This window comes from Xiphias gladius, chromosome 18, assembly GCF_016859285.1.
Source record: "Xiphias gladius isolate SHS-SW01 ecotype Sanya breed wild chromosome 18, ASM1685928v1, whole genome shotgun sequence".
Taxonomy (NCBI): domain Eukaryota; kingdom Metazoa; phylum Chordata; class Actinopteri; order Istiophoriformes; family Xiphiidae; genus Xiphias; species Xiphias gladius.
This window is the reverse complement of record NC_053417.1, coordinates 9,649,315-9,675,192: the sequence shown is the minus strand read 5'-3', so window position 1 is coordinate 9,675,192 and position 25,878 is coordinate 9,649,315. Positions and strand designations below refer to the sequence as shown.

The following is a 25,878-nucleotide window of genomic DNA, read 5'->3' as shown; positions in this document are numbered from 1 at the left end:
TATTACAGCGGTGGTTCTTATCTCAGTACTTTGAGATAAGGTATGCATGGTGGCTTACCACCCAGTTAATGACTGACTGCACTGATGAGCACTGGATGAGAAGCTGGCACTATACGACAGAAAGCCAGCAGCAGTCTTGGGTGTGAGATCCCAATAGTCAATCTTTCTGTGTTTTGTTTGAAAACATTCTGTTTTACTTTGAGTATGAAAGGTCCTAAATAAACATTTATGATAATATTCATTGTTTGAATCACATTTCCACATAGTTAACATTACGTTGATACCACATCTCAACATTTCTTCACCAGGTTTCTTAGTTCTGCATTGTAAATGTCTTGTAATTCAGTTTTTCTATACAATGGAATTTAATTTCAGAATTTATAATAATTGAGGAATCTACCTTAGAAGTAGCACACATCCAATATCAACTATAGCCAATCACTACTATGTTATGACTGAAAACTTGTATGGCTTTGTGCAGCAGTCTAATATAATGCAAATTGCAACCATATCTAATCACTATCTTTCACTCTATAATAGAAATTCTTAATGGTTAAATTCTATAAAGGTGTCTTGCTTGAATTTGCACCCTGTGTCCTTTAAGCCCTGTGATACTGATGTTGGTTTGTTTCTTGTTTTTGAATATTTAATGGTTAAAAATTGACACCAAACCAAAATATAGATGCAGGTACCGACAAAATGTGTGACCAATTCAGCACAGTAATTCACAAAGGACAGACAATAGACAGAAACAAATAATGAGGCAGAAGGGGAGTCAGAGTTTGGAGGACGGAAAGACAAGAAGATTGGGAGGAAAAGGACAAGTGATGTGGTTGTGTCTGTTGTTCTGGGCTCACCAAAGAGCCAGAGTGTGCTTTTTCAGACATAATAACGCATCAGCTCTGCGCACCATGTCAAGAAAAGAAAAGAATATCAGGGTATTGAAGAGGGGAGGGAAAGGGAACAAGGAACTTGATACAGAGCATGGGTTGGGCCTCGCCGCAGAACAACTGATAGAGCACTGCAGGCTTCTGCAGACAATGAAGTGTAATAGAGGGAGTAGCAAAAGGAGAAAGATTGTGCCTAATTGTGGTTGAGGAGAGAAGAAATCTAAGGTGGACCTCATTGTAAAGCCTTCAGTCTATTCGCTCTGACTAGGACCACAAGAACATTGTAAACTGATCTAAAAAAATAACTTCCAAACAAGTCCTGACTCCAATAATAGCAAGTTTTACCACTGCCGTGTGGCCATTTATGCACAGTGCCTTTCTTATGCTTCTCGTGGAGTATTTGTGATTCTGGATGGAAGCCTGTTATAGATAGTCTAGACTGCACAGCCTTGCAAAATGTTCTGATCAAACAAAGAGTAATAATGGGATTTGAGAGAGAGAAACAAAGAAAGAGAGATAGTAACAGAGACAGATAGAGAAAGAGAGTGTGAGAGAGACAGAGAGAGAGAGAGAGAGAGAGAGAGAGAGAGAGAGAGAGAGAGAGAGAGAGAGGAAAAGTACTCAATATAATTTCTTGCAGTCAGATTGCACCAGACCCAATAAAGCACTGCAGTCTCACATAAAACTCTAATGAAAAGAAATACGCAAGTAAACCTTCAGACAAACAAGGAAAATAACATACAGTGCAGTATAGGAAAGATGTAGAGTAGTGTAGAAGGAGAGGAAGAAAGAATGAGAAACAGGGATTGTGGATAAGTAAGTGACACGGAGAAAAAATGTGAGAATGAGAGAGAGAAGAAGTTGTAGACAGAAGCTTATGCTCAGCTCAGAGATGCAAGAAAGAGACATGGAGGAAAGTTGCGATTAGATGGAAAATGTGAGCGAAGAAAGGCACAGAGCAAAGGACAAAATGGATGATATGGTGGCATCACAACAAACACACTTTAGGATTCCTATTCCAGTTTTTGGACTTACTTGTTACATAATTTGACTGTTCGTAAAAGTACTACAGACGGTTGTTGAGTTGTGTTTAACAGTTGGTGTGTATTTATGTAAGATAACCTCTGAGGTGACCTAGTATGAACAATAAGAAAGTCTAAAGTGTTTTATTACTAATAAGAAGACACTGTGGCAGTGTCAGCCTAACAAATGTGAAAAACACACTGCTATGAATAAATATTCCTCTGCACAAACATGCACCCATGCTTGCTGAACCTGCCGAGTTCAGTTTCCATTCATTGCTTCCTCTTACCATGAGGTCTCGTTTACAGAAAATCTGGAATACAGATTTACTAGTAAGATTTAAATAAGCCAAAATTTCCTCATGAAAAATGTTAACATGGACCTTAGGCTTTAAACCAAAGTAGGCTATAGTGGCTTCGGAAAGAATTCAGACCCCTTCACTTTTTGCACACTTTTATCAGTCTGGACTCAGTAACCCAAAATGACAAGTGAAATAATGTTTTTAGACATTTTTGCAAATTTAAAAATTAAAAACTGAAATCTCTCATTTACAAAAACTTTCGGACCCTTATCTCACTGTGACAGCTCATATGGCCTGTGTTTATCTATGGACAAGAAAAGGGGTGGAAAAACAACAGAAACTAACAAAAAGAAAAAGATATGAAGAGTTTTGAAGAGGTACAGATGGCATGATTACAAGAAAGAGAGGCAGGCAAAGGTCACAGAAAGGCTGAAAGAGAGGCGGAGGTGGAGGTACAGTAGTATCACACAGCTTGAACATGAGCGGTTTTCAACTTCCTCTGTTTAACTCTACAGTCCTGATGTGAAAACTCTGCTTTCCTCCTTGCCTTCCTTCATTTCTTCTGCAGCCAAAGGGCTCTGTTGCCACTGCTGGGTTACTATAGTAACTGGCTTCTACATTAACTGTTCAACTGGCCTAATAGCTGCTGCTGAAAGTGAGGTATCAAGTATTACCAGATATATGATATATTTTTTATTGTTGAGAGAAACATGTCCTGACTGCAGCTTTAGTTCACTACTGCCAGACTAAACCAGAGCTGCTGCATTAACTCAAGATGATGAGATGCCGGCAGTACAACTGATTTAGAGAATGAGGTTGTAGGTCAGGTGAGTTGAGGTTTTTATTGAGGAAACTGCAAGATGACAATAAAAATCATTACTGTGCTTTTGTGGCAACATATAGCAGCTTTATGCTGCTGTAAACCACATAAACAATAATGAAACCCTAATGGCAATGTTTCTGATGAAGTAGTTAAGAGAAATGTCGAGCAGGGAAAGGTTTTCATTTCACTCATTATAGGATGTCCTTATTGCTACTGCTGTGTTGCTATAGCAACTGTCCTTGTTAGCCAAAGATTATGTATTGATCACGTGAAACAATGTGCTGTACTTGGTGTGAGGTTCCACCTGTGAAGCTTTTGAGTGCTCCAACCGAATTTTCATGTTGATTTATGATTGATTATGAACTGATTTTATTCACTGAGTCAGTCCCTCACAGATGTTGTTTGTTAAAAGGGGAAGTAATTTGTTTATTCAGTAAAAGGCACACTTACAGAACACTGACAAATCCCACTCCAGTGTGCTAGCGTCCTTTTTCTTTTGTTCTCAGTTTCCTAGCTGGAGCAAATGTATGTATCTGGAAATTCAGCCTGTGCAACAAGTGTGTATTAAATCAGATAAATGTGAGTGCATTTATTTTCTCTTCTGCCTCTAACCCACTGAATGTACAGCACAGAATACATAATGTGATGTAATAAAAAATTTGTGTATGCATAAATGCAATTAAATATCTAAAACTCTTTCTATCAAATATCAATTTTATCTTCAAATATGTGTCCATGTGTTTAAAAAAAAAACAAAGATGACAATCTTTTGCTCAAAATATTCAGATGTTACTACCACAGCCACTCAGTTTCCATAGCAACTCGTCCTAAGCTGTATAACAGTGACAATATCAATTACTTATCTGGCTCAGCACTGCAAGGATGGCTACTACTGCTACAGCTGTCATCAGGTGGCTAAAATCCTCCTTTTTAGCATAAATGATTAAAAGCTGCTCTGTGTGAAATATTGACATTAAAGAAAAATGTGAAAGCAAAAAACATACGAATAAATCACCTCCTAGTTGCATAAACAAGCTGGAATTAACTCATCGGCTAAGGATTAATGAGTTAAATAACCAGGTAGTGTGAGATTACTATTCATGACCATGAATATTCTTTACTTTTGACAGAAATACCACCGCTGCTAGTACTTCTGCTGCTATTATTATTACTACTACCACTACTACTACTACTACTACTATTAAATAATGCAATGCTGTGTACTATAGCAACATGTAACAATGTGTGTTTGAATAACAGGTGACAAAAGTAGGCCTAATGAAATTTTACAAAAAATTTAAATTAAAATTCTCTTTGTGAATGAAAGTATAAACATTATCATCAGCATGTGGGGTATCAATTTCATATTACTGGTTCCATAGTAGCAAGTAATTTGTCAATTTCTGACTCGCAAGCCAGTAAATTGAACAATAGTTTAAAAAGGTAAGAGGAGGTTTTTACTTTACAGCTTCAGCCACTTCCTTGTAATTCATGGACAGCTCATTTCCTGTCAGCCTAATGTGATGTATTAGATAAATATTTACAGCAAAATGATATGGAGATGTCTGTTAGAGACTTTATGTCAAAATGCCAACATGCTAAAATGATCCTGTGTTGGCTTCTGCGTCCTCAGCTGAAGTCCTTGTATCAGGTAAAATGAAACTTTGTCAGTTAATATGTGGAGATGACATGTTGCAATATTTCATGAGCTACTGTCGCTGTATCGCTATAGCAACATTACCTCCCATTTCAGAGAAAAGACATCTTGTACTATCTAGTCAATGGGCCTGTATCGCATAATGGTACAGTATATCAATCATATCTACTGCTTAAAATAACAGCAACTATTTTATGTCTTCTGGCAGATTCTGTGCAGATTTGTAGATGCTACTAGTAGAATAAAGAGGGGAAGTCTGGTTTTGAACTTGAAATCATTTAAATCTTATAGTAATAATTAATACAGTATATAATCATTTGTGATAAGTAGTCAATCTCAAACACTGACACATTTATTTTGATTGAAGAGCTCTCCTTAATCTCCTATTCCAAAATGTTGGTTACACTTGTCTTGGCTGATAATGCCAATTACATCTGTTTAAAACTGTAGCTGGTTTCATAACATGTTTAGATTTTCACACATTAAATTCAACTGCAAATAATGATTATTGGCTTTCACACTTCACTGTCTGGCCTGTCTTTCCAACAACCTTCCACAACCTGCAAATTTGCTGTATTTTGAACATCATTTCAATTACCTCTCAACAATATCTGCACTTTTAATATGATAAGGTGATCAAAAGGATCAATACAACTACAAATTGCCTGTGATAATCAGAAATACATTCAATTTTTTTACCATGTGTTTTTCAAAATTAAAAAAACATTTTCCCATGAATCTCTGTCTCCCATTGCAATGAGAATGCTCTTGTCCACTCTTTTCTAAAAGGAGTCTCTTGGATTAGAGCACCAACGTAAATAATAACAGCCAATAAAGAGCCCTTGTTAATGGCAAACATGTCTCAAATTGTTCCAACATATGCCACTTCAAGAAACTCTGACAGCTTTAGCTGTACACCTGTCCCCACTCCTCACCTCTCTCACCCTTCTACTGAATTGTATACACAAATTTGTCAGAGTAAAACACACAGCGTGTGTTTGTTAAAAATTAAAAAGGAGTGAAAGACAAAATTGTGTTCTTCTTTTTACCTCATTGAAGTGTGCGTCCTGAGTAGCGGTGAGTCCGAAGCCGCTCTGCTGGGTCTCAAAGGTTAGGAGGCGGGATAGCAGTCGTTCGGCGATCTGCAAGTCATTGCCGTAGAGTCGGGCTGTTGCCTCAGTGACATCACGGAGCTGGTGGGCGAGCTTCTTTTCTATGATGGTGTTCAGCTCTGTCTCATTACGCTCCAGGGAATCAAGCTAGATGTATAAACACCAACAAAACATGAAAAAGGGAATCAATCCCCTTTTTACACCTATTTAAGAATGACTGGTATTTAATATGACAGTATTAATGTGTACAGCAACACTGCTGCATGTCTGCAGAGAGGTATCGTACCTCTAGTTCATTCAAAGTTACTGACACATATAAAATATCTGCATATTTCATGTCTGCAAGCAAATGGCAACACTGGCATCATGTCCTACTCAACCTCAAAGAATTTCTTAAACAGAAGTACTACTACAAGACTCCCGGGTCCACTACTTTGTCTACCTCTATTCCAGGACTGATCTAACTTATTGTGTGCTCTTTCTGTGCATTGTTGTCTCCCTGAATAAAAATAAATCCCACTTTCCCAAAAAGGCTCGGAGCTGGACATGGTCATAGACACAAGCAACTGAAAGCACTTCTCAGCAAACAGGTAGTGTGACCACTGGTTCAGTTGCAGATGACTTTGCTGAATTTACACCTTTGTTTTTAATTGACAGGTAAATCTTAGATTTGGCCAATATTCAACACTTTCAAGTCAGGGACAAGTTGTGTGAAGACATGAAGATGTGTTTAGTCGCATTAGTGCTATTACTCCACATACAGCCGCATTAAGCTCCACAAATGGAGGGGAGGTGCAGTTGTAAAGGTCCGGCTCCAGCCATCCTCTCTCTGCATCACAGTGTCTGATGGCTGCACCTGTGAGGAGAAGAAACCGGAAATTTTACAAATCTCCAACGTAATTTCCCAAGGACATGAATTCAAGTTTAAAGCTGGCATTAGGTTGTATGTGAGTATATCCATATCTGTGTGTTGAATACAGTCATGTTGGTGTGAGTGAATGTGTACAGACCGACAGAGCCTTTGGGGCAGGGCACTGCAGCAGGCAGGTTGAACTTCGTCCGAGGCCACCAGATCCCCTGAGTGATGGTCTTTGGACAACCGTCATAAATGACTGCAGAGAGAGAGAATACCATTTAAAATCATCCTAATCAATTAGATAAACTTTTCCATTAAAACACAAGCAAAAGTCACCAATAATGTGGAAATGTTTTCTTTTGACTTACAGAGAAGAAAATGAAAATGAGTGAGTAAGTAATTACAAGCAGAAAAACCAGAAAGTGACAAAGCAGCACAGAAGACAAAGACAGCAAGACAGAATTAACTGGAAGATGTTAAATAGAAGATGAATTTAATTACAGTTTCTTTTTTATTTCAGACTTGGACGCATGTTTCATATAACATGACAATTTTTAAGAGACCGAATACAAATAGAAACTGAAATCCTATGATTACACAGTGATGAACAAACATGGGGGAAGCTCAGTAGTGCCTCCTTATTTTCATTCATGTCTGTTTGTCTATATGGATAATTTACTCAGTTTGAATACTGGTTTGAAGACTTTGATGGAATTTACTAAAAGGTATTGAGTGTATGGGCGGAACGGTGGTGCAGTGGGCGCCTAACAGCAAGAACGTTCTGGGTTCTGGGCTTTCTGTCAGGAGTTTGCATGTCTTCCCTGTGCCTGCGTGGGTTTCCTCTGGGTCCTCCAGCTTCCTCCCACATTCCATAGACATAGGTGTTAGCTTAACTGGCGACTTTAAATTGCCCGTAGTTGTGAACGTGAGCGTGAATGGTTTTTTGTCTCTAAGTGTCAGCCCTGTGATAGATTGGCGACCTTTCCAGGGTGTACCCCGCCTTTTGCCCAATGCCAGCTACGGTTGGCTCCAGCCCCCCGTGACCCTCATAAGGATAAGCAGTGTAGTTAAGGGATAGATGGACGGATGGTATTGTGTGTATTTTTTGGCGAAATGAAACTTAACAACATACTGACCATGAATTAGGGTCACAATCTCCCCTTCTGTTTTTTTGCATATAAAATGTTATCACTTCATAATTTTATTCTTTTAGATATTTGTGTGAAATTTTGTCAGAATTACTGAATTAATTCCTTAGTTATGGCCAAAAACGTGTTTTGTGAGTTGACAGTGACCTTGAATTTTGACCACCAAACTCTAATCACTTCATCCTTGAGTCCAAGTGAACGTTTGTTCAAATTTCGAAGTAATTCCCTCAAGGTGTTCCTGAGATATCACGTTCATGAGAATGTGACATACGGATGGACAGACAACCCAAAACATGTTGCCTCCAGCCATCAGCCGCAGCCGGATGAGAAACATCAGTCTGTTGTTCTCACCTTCACAGCCTGAATTTGTGACCTCAGCAAAGGGGTTGTCACACATGTTGCACTGGCGACCAATCACACCGGGCCTGCACTGACACTGGCCAGTTTCTGGGTCACATGACCGTGAGAAGGAGCCGACCGGATAGCAGTCACATGGCAGGCAGGTGTCAGAGCCCCGCAGACGATAGTGAAACTCCTGAATACAAACACAGACAGAGTATGCACAAGTGGCCACGCACATCAAAGTCAGTCAAATGTAAAAATGTCACGGCGCCAAGAATAGTGTCAGCCATTACATCACCACATGCAACAGGGCAAGATTTATACAATGACACAAAAATCGACACTGGTTTAACAGAGACCTGAGTACAAGAGCAACAATCCATGCACAATGTGTAAAAAGAGCCACAGATAAAGGAGGGCAGTTTATTATCTAGTTTGCTAAACTTGCATGAGAATATTTATCGAACACCACATTTCTGAAAAAGAACGATGGTGCAGGAAATAACTGTCATTACCAAACACAAAAGATTATCTCGACACTGTCAGCCTCTAGCAGCTTTATGATCCATTTTACTATTTGAATTTTACAAGTCGTCTGCTGTTACTTGGAGGAACAACAATGTTTATGGGATATGTTGTCTTATCACAGTTAATTTTGTTGTGATCGTTATGAAAACTACAAGTTGTACCTTGAAAGGAATACACTTTTTTGAATTGCAGGTCATTTAAGATGACTAATAGTTGCCATTTTACTGTGGAAAAAGACAGTTTAAGATGTACACTGTAATACTTGCAGAGCTGTGAGTTTCAGCCTTGACCTGAATGGTATGTACACTATGTAGGCTAAATGAAAATATTTTTTACATTTTTTTTTTTTTTTTAAATTGTGAACATGACAAGCACAAAAAAAATAATTTATTTCAATCTGAATTTTTTAGTAAATTGGGAACAAGAAGCCAAAGGTCATTAGAAATCATGTGTTCAAGTACTTTGTTAAGGGCACATTGACAGTTTTAGTTTTTCAGCCACTGTCCAATCAAAAACCTCCATGTCTAACCTATGGGCTCATGGTGCAAGTGTAAAAAAAACAAATGGAGGGTGTGTGTACTTATATCTTTGGAAATCCGCAAAATGTGTATTTCAAGTGTGTGCCTGGGTCTACATGTATCAGAAATTAAAGATTATGGTCAAAACATCAGAGTAAGGCCAGGATAAAACAGGGTTAAACATGGCTACAACATGTATGTACACATTCACATAAGGCAGAAATGTCAATATGAAGCGATGATCATCATTTCATGGTTGGTGTAGTCTGTATATCAGGATTAGCCTGTCAGACCATCAGACTGAGATGATTATTCTGTGTTGTGAAATTAAATTGAAGCCACAGTGAGCTGCAGAGTTACACCACCGAAGTCCTTCTAATTCTAACAGTACTGATGTTTAACGTAACTGTGTAAAAATCAGCATCCTACAAGCAGATCTTAAACCATTCACATGAGTTCTGAACAGCTACATTAGCTCTGTTATATGACAAATGACTCAATAACACTAAAAATCTACCTCTGATGCTGCGCCTACTGTCATTGAAGTAATCCAATGCTCTTGTTTCCATCAGCCTTAATCACATCTTCTCTTGACTGATAGAACAACTTCCTCCATCATGTGTAAAAGGGAAAATATATTTTCTATACTTCTCAAAGTGATGTACAGTTTAGCACTCTAACCAGGAATCATTCAAAGCTGTGCTGTGTATGTTTGTACGTTTCCTGTTTACCTTGCAGTGACAGTGACCACTGGTCTTGTTACAGTCGGGGTCAAAGCCTTTATTGGTGTCACAGTGACACGGTCCACAGGTCGGAGACCCCCACCAACCCCTGGGACACTGGTGATCAATCCTTGACATACACACACAAACAGGTTGAATCAGTAACACGTGGGTAGAAACAGTATGGAGAAACAAAACAACAGAGCGTGTCAAAAACCTTTATTTGTTCTTAAAAGGAATCATCTTTTCCTCTGGTTTCCAACTAATGACTAACTAACTGAGTTGGGAAGAAAGAGATGAAAGCAAAAGAGAGAGAAATCAGAGAGATGGAAGGAGCAAAGATAGGGATCTAACTGAGAAGAAATATTGATATTGAATGGTGAAAAGAGAAAACCGAACAGAAACCGACAGAAGTAGGGTGAGAGAGTTTGAGAGAGAAAGACATGAGTTAAAAGAATATGCACTTTAGCAAACCTTTTAGCAAATGTTGAGTCATAAAGAGCAACCATTATCCAAGATATGAAGATTAACATTTATGCAATAAATACCTTTAGAGTGTTTTATTATATTCCCTGTGGAATCATAATCATAAAACATTGAATCATCAATAATTCCATTTTGCTGGTGCAGCTATGCAGTGGACAGTAACCTCCTAAAGAAGAGCTCCCCTTCCCCCTAGTAACAGTTGTTAAGATGGCTATTCATTTATTTTAAAATCAATGTGGGATTTAAACAGCTTTCTAAAACTGCTGAATTTCTGCCCCTGAGAAATTTTACTCAGATTTTATCACTCTGGTTTACTGTACAAATCACTTAGCTCCTTCATTCTCTTTGCTCACATCTCACTTAATGTGCTCTCTGTCTGTTCTCGGTGCCTAATGGATCACTGAGGAGATGAATGCCTCTCACTGCTGATGCAGACTCTCGTGTACATCTCTTTATTGTTCCTCAAGGGGGGGTTTAGGAAAGAGAATTCAGATACCAGTGATCTTAATTGAATATTAGGAATGACTTTGTTTCTCCAGACTTTTTATGACATCTCCCAACTGAATCTCTTCTCCAAATAAAGCATACCTCCCTTCTGGGCATTTCTGGCTGCTTAAAGGGCTTAAAAGGCAAATGGTTTGTCTAATCATAAATAGTGGAAGGAGTTTGGGCCTTGAAAGGAAACTGCACCGGCTGTATAAATATGTCCTGTAGGAGGCTTCCCTAAATGAGAAATTAGTTCAAACTGTCAGGTCATTTAAGATCATTTATCATGTTAGCGTCAGAGCTGATAAAAAGCTCTAATTTTTCTAATTTGTAAGATGCTATTCACCTGAACATAGCAGGGCTGCAGCAGCTGTAACAGAAACTTTTTATTGATGCATATGTTGATTTTCTTGAATTTATAAAATGTCTAAAAAATTACCAGATCACAAACTGATGCTTGAAATCTGCTTATTTTGTCTGACTAAGCGTGAAAAAATATATTTTTTGAATGATGAAAATCAGCAAATCCTCACTTTGAGAAGCCAAAACTCATAAATTAGTTAGTAGGTAGCAGCTTAGCAAAAACTTGTGGGGATATGTTGTTGATTTTAGCATCCGCCTTCCCACAACCTATCAAAAATTATTAATGAGCCAAACTTCTAAATAGGATGCATTCATTTAGGAAGAATGATTGTAAATTACTGAGCAGAAGAAAGAGAAGAGATAGATCAGGGGGAATCAAGAGTGAGACACACTTGTAGACATTTATTTCATATGCTGCCGTGGATGTGGGTTTTTGTGAAAAACATAAACACACTAACTGGATCAAAGACAAACATCTGAGACACACACTCACACACTGAACAGATCATGAGATAATTGTAAACTGTGTGGATTTCTTAGGCAGGAAGGAAGGAAGCATGGGGTCAGGTCAGGGTTATGTTCGCTTCAAACGGTTTGACACGCACACAGATAACCTTGGTGTGTGTGTGTGTCTGTGAGTGAGTGTGTGTTATACATTAAGTCTACAATCATCCCACAGTGGATTACATGCAACACTGAAGATGTGGGACAAAGGCTGAACTAAGGATACTAAGACACACACACACACACACACACACACACACACACACACACACACACACACACACACACACACACACACACACACACACACACACACACACACACACACACACACACACAAAGCTTAGCTGGGCTACAGGAAGCATCAAAGAGCTTTACATCATATTGGCATCTCACAGGTTAACTTTAGTTCAAATGTTGAGTCAAATGTTTGTGTGTGTGTGTGTGTGTGTGTGTGTGTGTGTGTGTGTGTGTGTACCTGTGTTGGCAGTACTGCCCATAGTGGTTGTCTCCACAGTCACAGATATATCCATGGGAAGAGCTGGGCTTCCTGTGGCACTGAGCCTGGTTCTCACATGGATTCAAATGGCAGGCGTCAGTGCAGCCTTTACCATAGTAACCTGGGATAGAGAATTACAGAGTAAATAATTGATTTTCAGAATACTTCAGGTACTTTTGGTTGGTTGAGTGGATTTGTGCAGCTTTTCCTATCCCATAAGTCAAATACAAACACATTCAGCAAATATGCACCCCTGTCTCCCAAAAAAAAAACATGTTTTAAAAAAACATATTTTAAGGCCCAACATATTTGTCAAATACTTGTTGGAAGAAAGATAATTGCTACCTGGACTACATTAACTGCAAACATACAATATCTTCCAATCCAAGAAGTTTGGCATCCCAACATCGAGAGGAATGTTTGTGCATAAAAATGTCAGGATGTTGACACTGTTGTTAAGGTAAATATGAGAAACATCCAGTCTGATGCTTAAAGTATCTTAACATTTTTAATATTTAAATAAAAATCTTTCCGCGACCCTAACAAAGTGCTCTGAGTTGGCTAACCAGAACTAATGTATAAAGATGTTCATCATGCTGTAGTTGTCAGAGACAAATATTGAAAGGAAAACAAATGAACTGCTTTGATGGTGAACAGTTTGCAGAGACGTTCCACATAAACAGTTCATTGTTATGTTGGGACACAAAACATAATCAGGGTAGCAGTATGTTTCCTATAAAACATACTGATACAAATTAGTTGTATATGAAGATAGCAGGGTTAAAATGTAAGACAGGAAAGAAAGAGAAACTCCCACGGATGGAGTACCTAACTACTTTCTAATCTTGTTACTGTACCTGTAAAACATTTTAGCACAAAACTTCTACAAAATAAGTAGTTCACCTAATTATGTCTCAAAAACAGGGTATAGAAAGAAGTTTTGTTGACTCTCATGAGAATCAAAAGTCCAGTCTGAATTTTTACATCACATTCATGCAGGAAGGATCACATCCAGCTGTGTTTTACAGAGTAACTTATTTAAAGTAAAGTTCAAATGAGCTCCTTTTAAAGGCCCCGAAAATCAATTTTCTCAATCAGCATTTATTATGAGTGAAAGGATCCAACATAAAACCACAATGTTCTGCTAAAGTCAGAACAGTTTTGGTTTCTTCACATGAGAGATTTCTACATTACTGCTTTTGCTTTTCTCACTGGTTTAAAGTGGGCAGAGCTCGGTCGGAGAAAAGTGATGCCACGTACATCTGTCAACCAGTCAGACTTCAGCATGATTTGAATTAAAATGTCATGACAGTTGTGGGTTGTTTGCTTGTGTTGCCAGCACAGTCAATCAAATCCGATCAAACAACACCCACACAGTCCTGATGAAGCAGATTAGCTGTATTTTTTGAGATTTAAACTTAACTCCTAAATAATTAATAACTAATTTTTTTTTCCCATTAAGTTTCCAAGGCCTTTAAGTAACTTGACTTAATTTTACCCCTAGGTGGCACAAAGTTCAGTTAAGTAAGAGTACATCTGTTTGATATTCTAGTCTTTTACCCTGGAAAATAATGCATTAAATGTTTGATTTATTTTGAAAATCAACATAATCAGACATTAAATATAACAAAATGAGTGGACACGGGCAGTCGCAATGGCTGTGAAGAACTTCCCTCTCATCTAAAATCATGAAATGAGAGCACAACACAACAACTACTGAAATCTAAATATGCAGAACACTGCTGTATTTCCAGTCACTGTACCAGACATAATAACTAGTCAGTTCACAAGTACAAACTGTATCACAAACATCAAACGGCGATTACCACCAACACCACTCTTGTTTTTCAATGGCAAGCCATTGGAAGAAAAAGCCACCACTGTGCATCACCGTGCTGTCATCCACTGAAACACAAATCAACGCTTCCTCTGAAAGAAAATTACCAACAATGTTTGAGAAAACAAATTTTAAAAAACACTGTCATTTATTTCAATTTAGCACAAATAGTAGAAACAACTACAAGCTGAGCATTGAAGAAACATTACACTTAGAATAGCTAACTACACAAAAAGAGGTTGTTCTACTGCAATCTAAATTAAAATATCAAAAACTGGGTTTTTTTATCTCAAAACAAAAGAAGGAAAATTTGTTTTTGATGTCATAAAAATCTCTGTACGGTCATATAATGTGATTTCTGACAAGCCCCATCTATGAAATGTTGACACACAGATCTTAAAAGCACAAAATATGGCTTTAGTAGGACTTATCAATAATTTATTATTTTTGAAATATTAGGAACAAATTGTACATATGGTTTTGATCACCCTTGCAGCAAATGTATTCATTTAAAATTTTATAGATTGTTACTTTTCCTTGCAATATTCAATTAGTTTTTAAGTCATTTGACAAGCAAAAAAGCCAAACGTGATCTTTCCAGTTCCTCCTTTGGCTCCTTTTTAATTTAAAGACGTTACCTCGAGCTGGGAAACTGTTAAGGGCATTTTCCTCTATTTTCATTCATTTTATAGACTAAACAATTAATCATATCAAATAATTCTAAAATTAATAACTGACACATTAATTGATAATTACAATAATCAATAGTTGTAGTCTAAGCAAATTTTGGATAATTCCTATCTATAATAGCCATAATAATGAATTTTCAGAGATAAATACATATTTATAGCCCTGTGAGTTTGAAGCAGCGTGTTGCAGGTACAAACAGTGCACAAGGAAAAAAAATCAGGTGTAAAAACGTGAAATCATTGGAGAAAAAGTTCAAATGCCCCTTTATCCTAATAGCATAGAAATTTGCCTTGGTGAAAGCAAAGACAGCACACTTCAACACTGCTAATCGAGCCACTTCAAAACAAAAACGTACAACACACACATCCCCACTGTACACTTCAGTGGGTCTGGCGCAGCACAGTGAACAAATCCATCATACACTTCAATGCAATCCCCAGACACTGCACACAAACACACCTGCCTCTTATATGGTAATACAGGCCAGCACATAATACCCCTCTTTAATCTAATGACTAAAGCAGAGTGCTCCACACACACTTTGGGATGTATTTAGCTCAAATAAAAAAGGTCTTTCACCCAGATCTGCTTTTCATTTAAAAAGAACATATGTAATTGTTGTAATTAGTCTTTAAAGGACTTGTATTAATAGTTGGATTAAAATGTACTATTACAGGCTAGTTTGGCAAATATTGCTAATAACATAGTAACACTGAATCTAAATGATACAGCTGATCTTGGTTTTGATTGTGGCATTAAATGTGGTAAGACATGCCAGAAAATGTAAAGAAAATGTTAGTGACAAATGTTTACACTTGACCAATTTTGACCACAGTACAGCATGCAAGAACCAATACCATATTACTAATACATATCAATATTTAAGAGTAAGGTTTTTCCAAAAAGGGACACTGTTCCAGTCTCAAGCTTTCAGTTTTACTTTAAAACCATCATCAAGAGCAGTTTGGTATCATAAAGAACAGCTACACTCAACTAATCTACCGCCATACTAGTGGCTCTGTAGCTTTACTATACTTGGGCACAGCAGTGCTTTGAGGTAAATGCTAACATCAGCTTTCCAACATGCTCACAAGAACAATGCTAACATGTTGAGCATGTATTAGGTTCAAAATCTTGGTTAAGCATGTTAGTATGCTAACATTTGCTAGTTAGCAATAAACAGAAAGTACAAATGAGGCTGACGAGACTGTCATTAGTTTTACAGGTAATTAGTCATGAAACAAAGTATTACACAAATTAAAATTTTTACTTGATGATGGTGCTAGATAAAAAGTTAAGGAATCACCAAAGCGATTATAATTCATCTTGTGGGTGACATCAATATATGTGGCAGATGCTGAAATATCTCACAGGATAAGTGAAAGCTTTGACCTGCTGACGACGCTGGAGGAATCAGAAGTCAGAGGATCACCAAAGTCAGTAGGATTAATTTGTTTGGGAATCACGGATATCTTTAACAAAATTCATGGTCATCCATCAAATAATCGTTGAGCTATTTGACTAAAAACCAACAATGTCAACCTGCTAGTGGCACTAGTTGGAAACTCATCAAAGTCAGTAGACATACAGTGTCTGTATGTGTTCAAACAAGTTAACTTGTACTCATAAAAATAATACTAAACTTAATAATACTCAAATGTTATCACATAATGACCCGTGAAATCTTCTATAATAATCATCTCCGAATCCCAGGATAATATAAATACATTGAATTACAATTTAATGTCAAGATATTATGAGATTTTGACATGTATTTTAATGTCATCATGAACACATCATTACATCTTTGGTGGTATTTGCAATAAGATATCAATAATTATAATTATAATTTTGACTATTAGTACTAATCTTTATTTTAAAAAAAGGCTCTGCGTGTGCTTTAAATACAGATTTGGGTTTTCACTTTCTTTTTTTTGGTTTTTGAAACTGTCCATAATGCAAATATTCTTCTTAGTGATTAAAAGCCACATAACTGCTCAAACACGAAACACTCATCTTAATACTATATCAATACTAACCATCAAGTAACAAACAAAAAACAATGTAATCTTTGCAGTAGGATATCACATTTTACCCAGAGCGTCACACTGATCACTGACTTTCTAAACAACAAAAATCTTTGCCTCACATAAAATCCTCTCCCCTCCTTCAGAGTTCTGCTTTCAGGCAACCTTTTTAATTTACAGCTTTGAATAGAAGGCCGTGTCTACAGATTGAAGTGTGACTGAAGTGTGTGTGCAGCGGAGGTCTGAATTCCTCCCTCCGGAGCAGACATACGTGTGAGGTCTGCTTTCATGCATTTGTCTATAGAAAATACAGAAACCACTCTCTTTTCAAGTCTGTGGCCTTGGCTGCAGCTTTAGACACACAAAAGCTTTCCAGTGACTCCTACAGTATTCTTATGCCTCTCTCTCTCTCTCTAGCCTTTTCCATTCTTTGTGAAACTACAAACACATACATACTGTTATTTGCAAAAAAGACACACTGACCTTGCTTTTTCTCTCAAACTTTCATACACAGATTTTTAATTTCATCTACCTCTTTCTCTCTTTGTCTTGCTTGAAAGTATTTCAGGAATTATACAAACTAAAGAGTGAAGATAATCACAGCTATTGTTCACGATTTCTTTCCATATACAAACACATACACATAGGTATGATTATCGGATCACACACACGCAAACAGTGGCAGCATTCTGTTTTTTCATTTGTTCTCTCATGATCCCCCACTCTCCTTCTCTAACTCTGTTGTTTTCCACTTCCTTCCGCTTTCTCTCAAACACAAACATACACACGCGCGCACTAAATCATTTTCAATCTGCCCTATACATCTTTACACTTTCACCATGGCAACTGAAGGAGAGACTATGGCCTTGGCTGTTTTCAGACACTTAAAATGACACTGACTTTGTCACAAAAATATGGGAGAGAGAGAGAGAAGCTGTAAGAACAAAGAGCTGTAAATCATGTGTGCGCGCACGTGTTTTAGTTATGCCTCTTGAGCTGTGCACAGATCCATGGTGACTCACAGCTTCTCGTCTTACACTTCACTGTAACACAACATCAGCTTGACTTCTCCACAAGACTTACTTTTACGATGAGGGAAAAGACAGATGAGTCATCTGTTCACTGAACCATCCAGTCATCTGTTGTGTATCCAACTGTCTTCTTTCTGACAGTGGAAAGATTGTGGATATCAAAAGTATTCACTAAAAATGTGTTGGTGGGAAAAACCAATGATTGCACTGAACATAAAGTCCAATGTCAATGTGTTATGTGAAAGTGGTGGCTCGCAGTGATGAACCACAAAGAATTATCAACAAACTCTGCAGCTCTACAGGTCTTTGTATGCTTTTTGCCTCATGGTTTTTCGATTTACAGCACATTTACTGTATGGTTCTGTCTCATGACTTTCATCAACTACATTTCCAGCAGCTGTTTTCAGTGGAAAAGCTTTAATTAACCCACTGTATGCTACCTGCCCAGCACCAAATGGCAGACGAGCAAACTTAGCAACCAGCTGCTGAAAAAATGGAACATGTAACAGCTAAAAGGCAGATATTTTGCTGGTTCAACCATGCACTCTAGAATGACATATACAGTCCTGGAAGAAGTTATTGGCATCCCTGGATTTTAAGTACAAAATTTAGAATATCTTCAGAAATAAATGCAAATTAACTAATTTTGTATAATCTAAATGTTTTAATAAAATGTCCAAGGTTACTGAACAAAAGAAAATTTTAAGAAACAAAACTTGAATAATAGCGAAATAATAAAAACATAGAATGTACCAGGACACAATTACTGGCACCCTTCACTGATATTTGGTTGTAGCACTTTGGCAACAATTACAGCCTCTAAACGTTTCTTGTAGCCATCTAGAAGCTTGCACCTGCTGGTAGTTTCTGCCACTCTTCCATTGCTATGCATTCAAGCTCTTTTAAGTTAGAAGAATCCTTTTTGCAATAGCAGATTTTAGCTCCCTCCGAAGGTTTTTTGGGATTTAGGTCAGGACTCATTCCTGGCCTGTTTAAAACAGTTCATCTTTTCCTTTTCAGCCATTCTTTTGTGCTGCTGAATGTTTGCTTTTGGTCGTCGTCCTGCTCAGAGACCCAAGACCTTCGCCTCAAACCTAGTTTTCTGACACTTCCTAACACATTTCGCCCAAAATGCCTTGGTAATCTTCTGATTTCATCATTCCTTTGATACGTTCAAAGCCTCCAGTACAAGATGCAGCAAAGCAGCCCAACAACATGATAGAACCTCACCATGTATTACTGTAGGTAGGGTCTGCTTTTCCTTATGGGCTTCATTTTGTCACCTATAAACAAATTGATGCACTGCATTCCCAAAGAGCTTTACTTTGGTTTCATCTGTCCCTAGAACGTTATCTCAGAAAGACTACGGCTTATCTATGATAGTTGCCTTTTGTGCCTTTCTTTCAATAGTTGTTTCCACCATCGCTTTCGCCCATGGAGCCCTACTTGATTTAGTGTGTGGCATATGGTAAAGGCTGAAACCACCACTCCGGATTGCTCCAGGTCAGCCTGAAGCTCTTTAGATGTCTTACGCGGTGTTTTTTCTTAAATCTGCACCAACCTTCGCAGACATTGAATTTCTTCTTAGCAGCCCGTCCTGAAAGTGTGTTAACAATTTTAACACTGTGAAATTTCTTGATAACAACACAAACTGTTGAAACAGTGATCTTTGGCGATCGCCTTTTAGCCTTTGGAATTGTTATGTTTGCTGATAATAGCATTTCTGATGCTCTCAGGCAGCTCTCTTGTCTCTGCCATTGTGAAAAAGAAACTGGAAACAATCAGCCCATTTTTATGCAGTAAAACCATCATTCATTGGTTAATTAAGGTCATGTGAACACTGAAAATTAAGCACAGATGAGTCTTATTTGCTTTTTATTTTGTTCAAAGAACTAATTTAAATTCATCGGAAGGGTGCCAATAATTGTTTCAATCTTACATTTTTATCTGTATTTTCTATTTCACTATATGAAAGCATTTTGTAGTTGTTGTTCAGCACCTTTGGACATTTTATTAAATATTCTGTTTATACAAAATTAGTTAATTTTAAAATTCAGGGGTGGCGATAATTTCCTCCAGGATTGTAACAGACTGATTTTCTATTTGAGGTTAAATCTCAGATATTGACAGTGTGGTTTCGTATGACTAATTGTTTTGTTTTACTGCATATAACCAATTAACTTGTTGACTGGGGGTAATTTTTTGAAAAATTTTAAGGTGACATTATCTTCCAATTATCAGATATAGAAAGATATCAGTGAGTGTGATGCGATTACTGTATCCTCAGTCTGACACTGACTTTTACAGTCGTATACTACAACGGTCAGGGAAAAAAAAGCATTCTGATAATTCTTTAGTATTTGCACAAAATATCTACTATGAAACTTTCTGGTATTGAGGTTTACCTAGAATCTACTGTGAACTATGCATGAGGATTTTTGCCAATATTATTTGTTTTTGTCAAGTTAAAACTTTGTCTCACAAGCTTGTCAACTTTGCAGGAAATGAGAATAACTGTCTTATTTATATCTTGACAATAATGTGTTCTACATGGGTCTGAACAGGCTTCAGAGCCCAAAGATTTGCAGAACCTCCTCAACCCCCAAAGAAGTTGTATACACAGAGAAAAAAACTTAATCTGTTAAAGTGTGCAATGTGTAAGCATAAAAGAGTTTTGTACATGCAAGTTATACCTATCTCTAGTTTGGATATCAAAGCTGATCAATAAATGACATTCATAGGTGAGCTCTCCCTCTTTCTTCCGGAGGGACTGAGCTTAATACACTGCAGCTGCGCACCACGCCCCAAAAAAAACCTTGACAATGCACTTTTCTGACAAACTCCATCTGAGGAAATATTTATTTGGCATTTGTTGTTTTCAATCTCTCATTACTAAAGTAAAAGCAGTTATGAAAGTTGGTTCCCAAACCCTGAACATATGTTTTCTGCATGTGACTGTGTTGGTTTTTAGGCAGCTCAGGGAACTCAAGCGGACATAAATCAACATGGCTGTAATTTATCATATTAAATCCAAATTTTTACTCGGGGAACTAGCCTGTAGCAACTGGCAGCAACTGTCACATAATCACACACAAACACACGGTCTTACTGCATATTGCATATACTTACTCATAAACACAGAAACACACATAGTGAAGAGATGAAAGAGCAGATGTCTCTGTGCTTTGTCATGCAGAACCTTGTCTCACTGTGTGTGTGTATGTGTGTGCGTGCGCGCTTCTAAGTGTGTGTGCGTGTATGTAAATGTGTGTGTGTCTGTGTGTTTTCAAGAACGCTGTATTGCACAAATCAGAGGTGCTGTCAGTTTCATGAGAGACCCATTAGGCTGGTTTCAGTACCAGCCAAAGACACACACATGAAAGGGAATTATTCAGAGTGCACCTCTCTCTTCGTTTTTTTCTCTCTCTCTTTATTAAACTTTGATTTGTCTTTAAGCGGCATTCATTGTGTAACAGTTTTTAATGCTCATTGTGCTGATGAAATATAATGATAATGAGATTGCGAGTGTGTGTGTTTACAGTAAATAAGTGCATGCACATTAAGTTTGCTGATGTGCTCTGAGTGTTTGTATGTGTGAACGAATCATTGTGTGTGTGTGTGTGTGTGTGTGTGTAATTCTCTTTGTGAGGACCAGTTGAGTTATAGTCCTTATGAAGTGAGGACATTTTGGGAAAGTGAGGACATTTTGGTTGTTTAAGGGGTAGGACTTGGTGTGTGCGTGTGTGTGTGTGTGTGTGTGTGTGTGTGTGTGTGTGTGTATGCATGCATGCTCTCTCTGAGTCTGTGCTCCATGTTAATAAGTCAAGATGTTAGCATTAGCTTGCGGGCTGGTACAGGACGCTACAGGGAAAGCAGCGCCTCTCTGCTTCCTCTACCATGCTGCCAGCCCTGAGGCGCTCTCACTTTAACAAGCTATATCCACCACGTAACACACACTCTCTCACTGACTCCTCTTTCACTCCTTCCACCCCCGCTTTAATCTCATGCTCTCATTTGCCAACTTTAATTTCTTGAACAACTTCCCTTTCACGTTCTTATATCATCTGAAAGTACACACTGTGGTAGTAGCCAGTGCACAGGAGGCATTTAGTTGAGGCAGTTTTGTTCAAGTGCTGAGGTAGTCTTACCGTACATGCAGACATTTACAGCTGAAACTAACAAAATACCACAAGTATTTTAATCATTTGAATTAAAAAAAAAACACCCTGGCTTGCAGTTTTACATTACAAAGTAGAAGCAGCTTTGGTGCCGTTTGCAGCTGATAATTAGAACCGAAAACTATTTTGCTCTTCTTTGTTTTGTGGCAGCAATGTGGCTGGCCAATCACGCCCTACACTTGAGCACAATGGCATATTCTTTTTTAAAACACAAGGGAAAAGTCAGTGACGTCGAAATGTTTATATTTACAGTTTTTAGTCATTTTATTTCAGCTTCAAATGTCTGCATGGGCCATGAGACTTAAGCCACAATGAAGCCCTGAGTCTACATGGACAAAACCAAATTACTGAGAAGTACAACACTTGAAATATCCCAATTTGTTTCGCCACAATGAATTGTGGTAAAATAACTGTATGTATACTATATGTAACTATGAAACTCCCATAAGTTGTGCAGTACACGTCTTCAGAAGCCTACAGCAGAAAATAAAACATGCAAAGAAAGGAATTAGAGAGTAGAGGGACATCATCTTTTTTTTAATGCAATATCCATGTAGTTAAATGCTGCATTACTGCCGTTTTAGTTTTATTTGAACTATTTGCAATCATAATGCACTTTTATCTCCATTGTTTTCTGCAGATGCAACATTGGAACATTATCAAATGTTTTGCATAAAATAATCAGCTAACTCTACATTACACTGCACCAAATGAGGAGGAAATATTTGAGTTTCACCGGAAAATGAGGAAAGTAGTTTTTGGAAAAAGTGAATAAAAAGGCAGCTCGAAGTGATTGACGTTGAGAAGAGAGGATCGATATCCTCACAAATTAATGTGAAAAATTGGATCGGCCTCTCTCTCTCTCTCTCTCGGTTTTGTCTTTCATGTGGTTCCTTTTCTCTTAATTTGCTATCCAATTCCTTGTCTCGCCTCTCCTTTAATCATAAATATAAATAATTATCTCCTTTAATCATCTCTGCTCAGAACTGAACTGCAGCTGTTGCATCAGTAGCTGCTAATGAAGCTCCAAATAATTATCAAATATCACTCTAAATCCTCTCCTTTACTTTCACCCTTCTTTCTCTGCTGCGTGCGCATCTATCATGTTAATCTTCTCTCACTTCTATGATTTGTGTGTCTCTGTGTACATATATGCCATTGGTGTGTGGATCTATTCCCAAATGTGTCTAGTGCTTTCAGGCTGTTTGATTTGACTTTCCTGTGGCCTCTTTCTTCTCTTCTTTCCTCTTGCCTCAAAACTTTTGGTGTTTATTTTACACTTTTTCTGTCAAACGCCTCTGTCTCTTCATTAATTATTAATAATTTCAGTCTATCTGTTCATCCGCTGCCTCTTTTTCATCTTACTATTATTCTTTCTCTTCTCTTTCTTTCTCCACTTTTTGGTATGCAATATATGTTTTCCTTCCTCTCTCTTCTCTTCCTATACTTCTCCACTCATACCCTCCTCTTTTAATCAGGTTTTTCTCCTCCACATTAATTCTGCCTCATTATGTTCACCTGACTAAGGAGAATTTGGAAGTTATCCTGCAGTCATTCTCTTTCTCTCGGTTTCAGGGCAATGAGAACTTTTTTGATGTTTTTTCTTTCTCTCTTAGTCAGCTGACTTCTTTCACCTTCTCCTCTCACACCTATTTTCTTTAACATCCAATGTCCAGACTGTGCAAAATAGTGGGAGCGTTTTTTAAACTTATTAACTTTTTAAACAACTTAACTTATATGACTGACGTGGAAACTTGTTCTTCGCTTTGTTACTTGGCCAGTTTATTTAAGTTATTCATTGGCAATGTCAAAACACAATGACACAATATGATTGTTTTGTCCCACAAACTATTTTTTAATCTGAAATACGGTAAAAACAGACAAAAACAGAAATCCCTACAAATTAGAAGATGGATGTTTAGATCTCAGATTTAATTATCTAAACCATCATCAGAATTTTTGCAGATTAATTGTCTGTCGATTGACTAATAGATTAATCGTTAATAGTTAATAGTGACTAATCATTTAAGCACTATTTAGTAACATCCCATTAATGAGGTGTTGTTAAAAGGTAATATCAGTAAAGGAACATTGTTTTTACCAAACTTTAACAATAACTTCCTAATATGAGTTAATTTAAACTATTATTATATCTAAAAACCCTTTTTTTACATATTTTTCGTTTTACGTTTATCGTTGTTGTTGTTTTTAGAAACTTGTCATTATTCAAAGAATAACATATAACCAACGATGCAAGAGAAAAATTGTCTCGCACTATGACAAAAAGCAAACAGAACAAAAAGTAGGGTGGTCTGTAAACTGCAGAAGCTAGCATGGCTTGCAGCTTAACAACAATATTGAATAAGTTTTAGAATGCACAGTTTCTTATCAAACACTTGTCACTGTGATTAACCTCATTCATTGTCCTTGTTCTCACTGCAGCCGAGTCACATCCCTCCTCCTCTGTTGCTGGTAATTATTCTGCACTACAGTTATATAAATGAGAATCTAAGCTATTTTTCCTGAAGGAAAAGTCAGACCCAACCCATCTCTCAAACTGGCTGGACATTAGAGAGCGTCATGATATCCCAAGTCCTTTCACGACTGGAAGCAAACACATCACGCCCCTTTCCTCAATGACAGCACCTTCAACCATGTCTATGAACCTAACATCATCACTCTGTTCACTCACCAGGTTCACAGACACAGGTGTGCCGCTCCCATTGGTCGGAACAGCGGCTGTGGCCAGGACACGGAGACGAGACGCAGGGGTTGCCAACATTGCAGCCACTCTCCACTTTGACAGCTCTTGATGGGCGGGGCAGGGGAGGGGCATCAGGCCGTACACCCAACCGAACGCCCTGCAGAGAGACAAGAAAGAGAGGTTGATGTTAAAGATAATTTTAAAAAAAGAAACTGACAGCTTTATTCATTCACTGAAATCTGTCTACCCTAGACTCATTTCTTAGCACATTTCCATCAATTACTGTATCTGTTTACATTTCCAGCTTCGCTCCACCCATCCATCAATAAATATTAAAAATTCAATCCATCCATCCTCACCTGTATGCATCCTCTAATCCCGTTCTGAACCTCTCCAGAGCCCAGCACTCCTCCCACATGCAGATGTTTCACCTTCAAACCATGAATCTCATTTCCCACTATCACTGTTCCCTAATGGGGAGAGAAAGAGGTAGAGGTAGGGTGACAGATGAAGACAGGAAGAGTAAAGATTATTATCATTAACATCCGTAGGCAAAAACTGATAACCTGGACAAAAATACACAAGGAGCACATTTAAATACCATTATTCAACCACGTAGAAGAACTTTGTAATTTATTTGATATGAAATATCAAGGTAGTTAGGACGTACAGTATAAGGTATAAATGCGTCACAGGGAAGGAGATTATATGCCACACAGGCTTTGTGAAAAAATATATGATGAGAAGTTCATTTTTTATTAGTCTACACCATTAAAGGATATAAGCTAGGAAGAGTCTTTTGTGAAAGCGATTTTTCCTTTTTTTCTGATCACAAACTGGAAGTCGTGATTCTTCCGTATTTTCATTTACCACTACATCACTGAGGAGTCAGGTTATTATAACGCTTTTGTCGGTTGAAAGGAAGGGAGGGGAGTGGAGGAGAGGAGAGGAAAGGAGTGTGTGAACAGGATGGAAAATAGTTTTTGAGCTGCACACTCAATGATTGACTTTATTCAATAACATGCAGTCACTGGTGAGAAGGTCAGTGCTCAACTGTTAACACAGACAGTGTTTTGAAGCAGTGTTGACAGGCAACTTAGCTCGCAAAAGCCATGAAAACAAAATCAATGGGCCCCATTTATCACCATTTCAG

At 37.8% G+C, this 25,878-nt stretch overlaps 1 protein-coding gene across 1 annotated transcript in view; it reads right to left on the bottom strand.

Moving 5' to 3' along the window:
• Positions 1 to 25,878, bottom strand: part of celsr3 (cadherin, EGF LAG seven-pass G-type receptor 3) — a 118,139-nt gene that overhangs the window by 31,164 nt on the left and 61,097 nt on the right. The window contains exons 14-21 of the mRNA XM_040152676.1: positions 25,085 to 25,195; positions 24,714 to 24,882; positions 12,238 to 12,379; positions 9,930 to 10,050; positions 8,162 to 8,345; positions 6,817 to 6,918; positions 6,568 to 6,662; positions 5,744 to 5,953 (exon numbers count right to left, since the gene is read on the bottom strand). Coding sequence (XP_040008610.1) covers positions 5,744 to 5,953; positions 6,568 to 6,662; positions 6,817 to 6,918; positions 8,162 to 8,345; positions 9,930 to 10,050; positions 12,238 to 12,379; positions 24,714 to 24,882; positions 25,085 to 25,195 — 1,134 coding nt within the window. The remainder of the gene's footprint in view (positions 1 to 5,743; positions 5,954 to 6,567; positions 6,663 to 6,816; positions 6,919 to 8,161; positions 8,346 to 9,929; positions 10,051 to 12,237; positions 12,380 to 24,713; positions 24,883 to 25,084; positions 25,196 to 25,878) is intronic.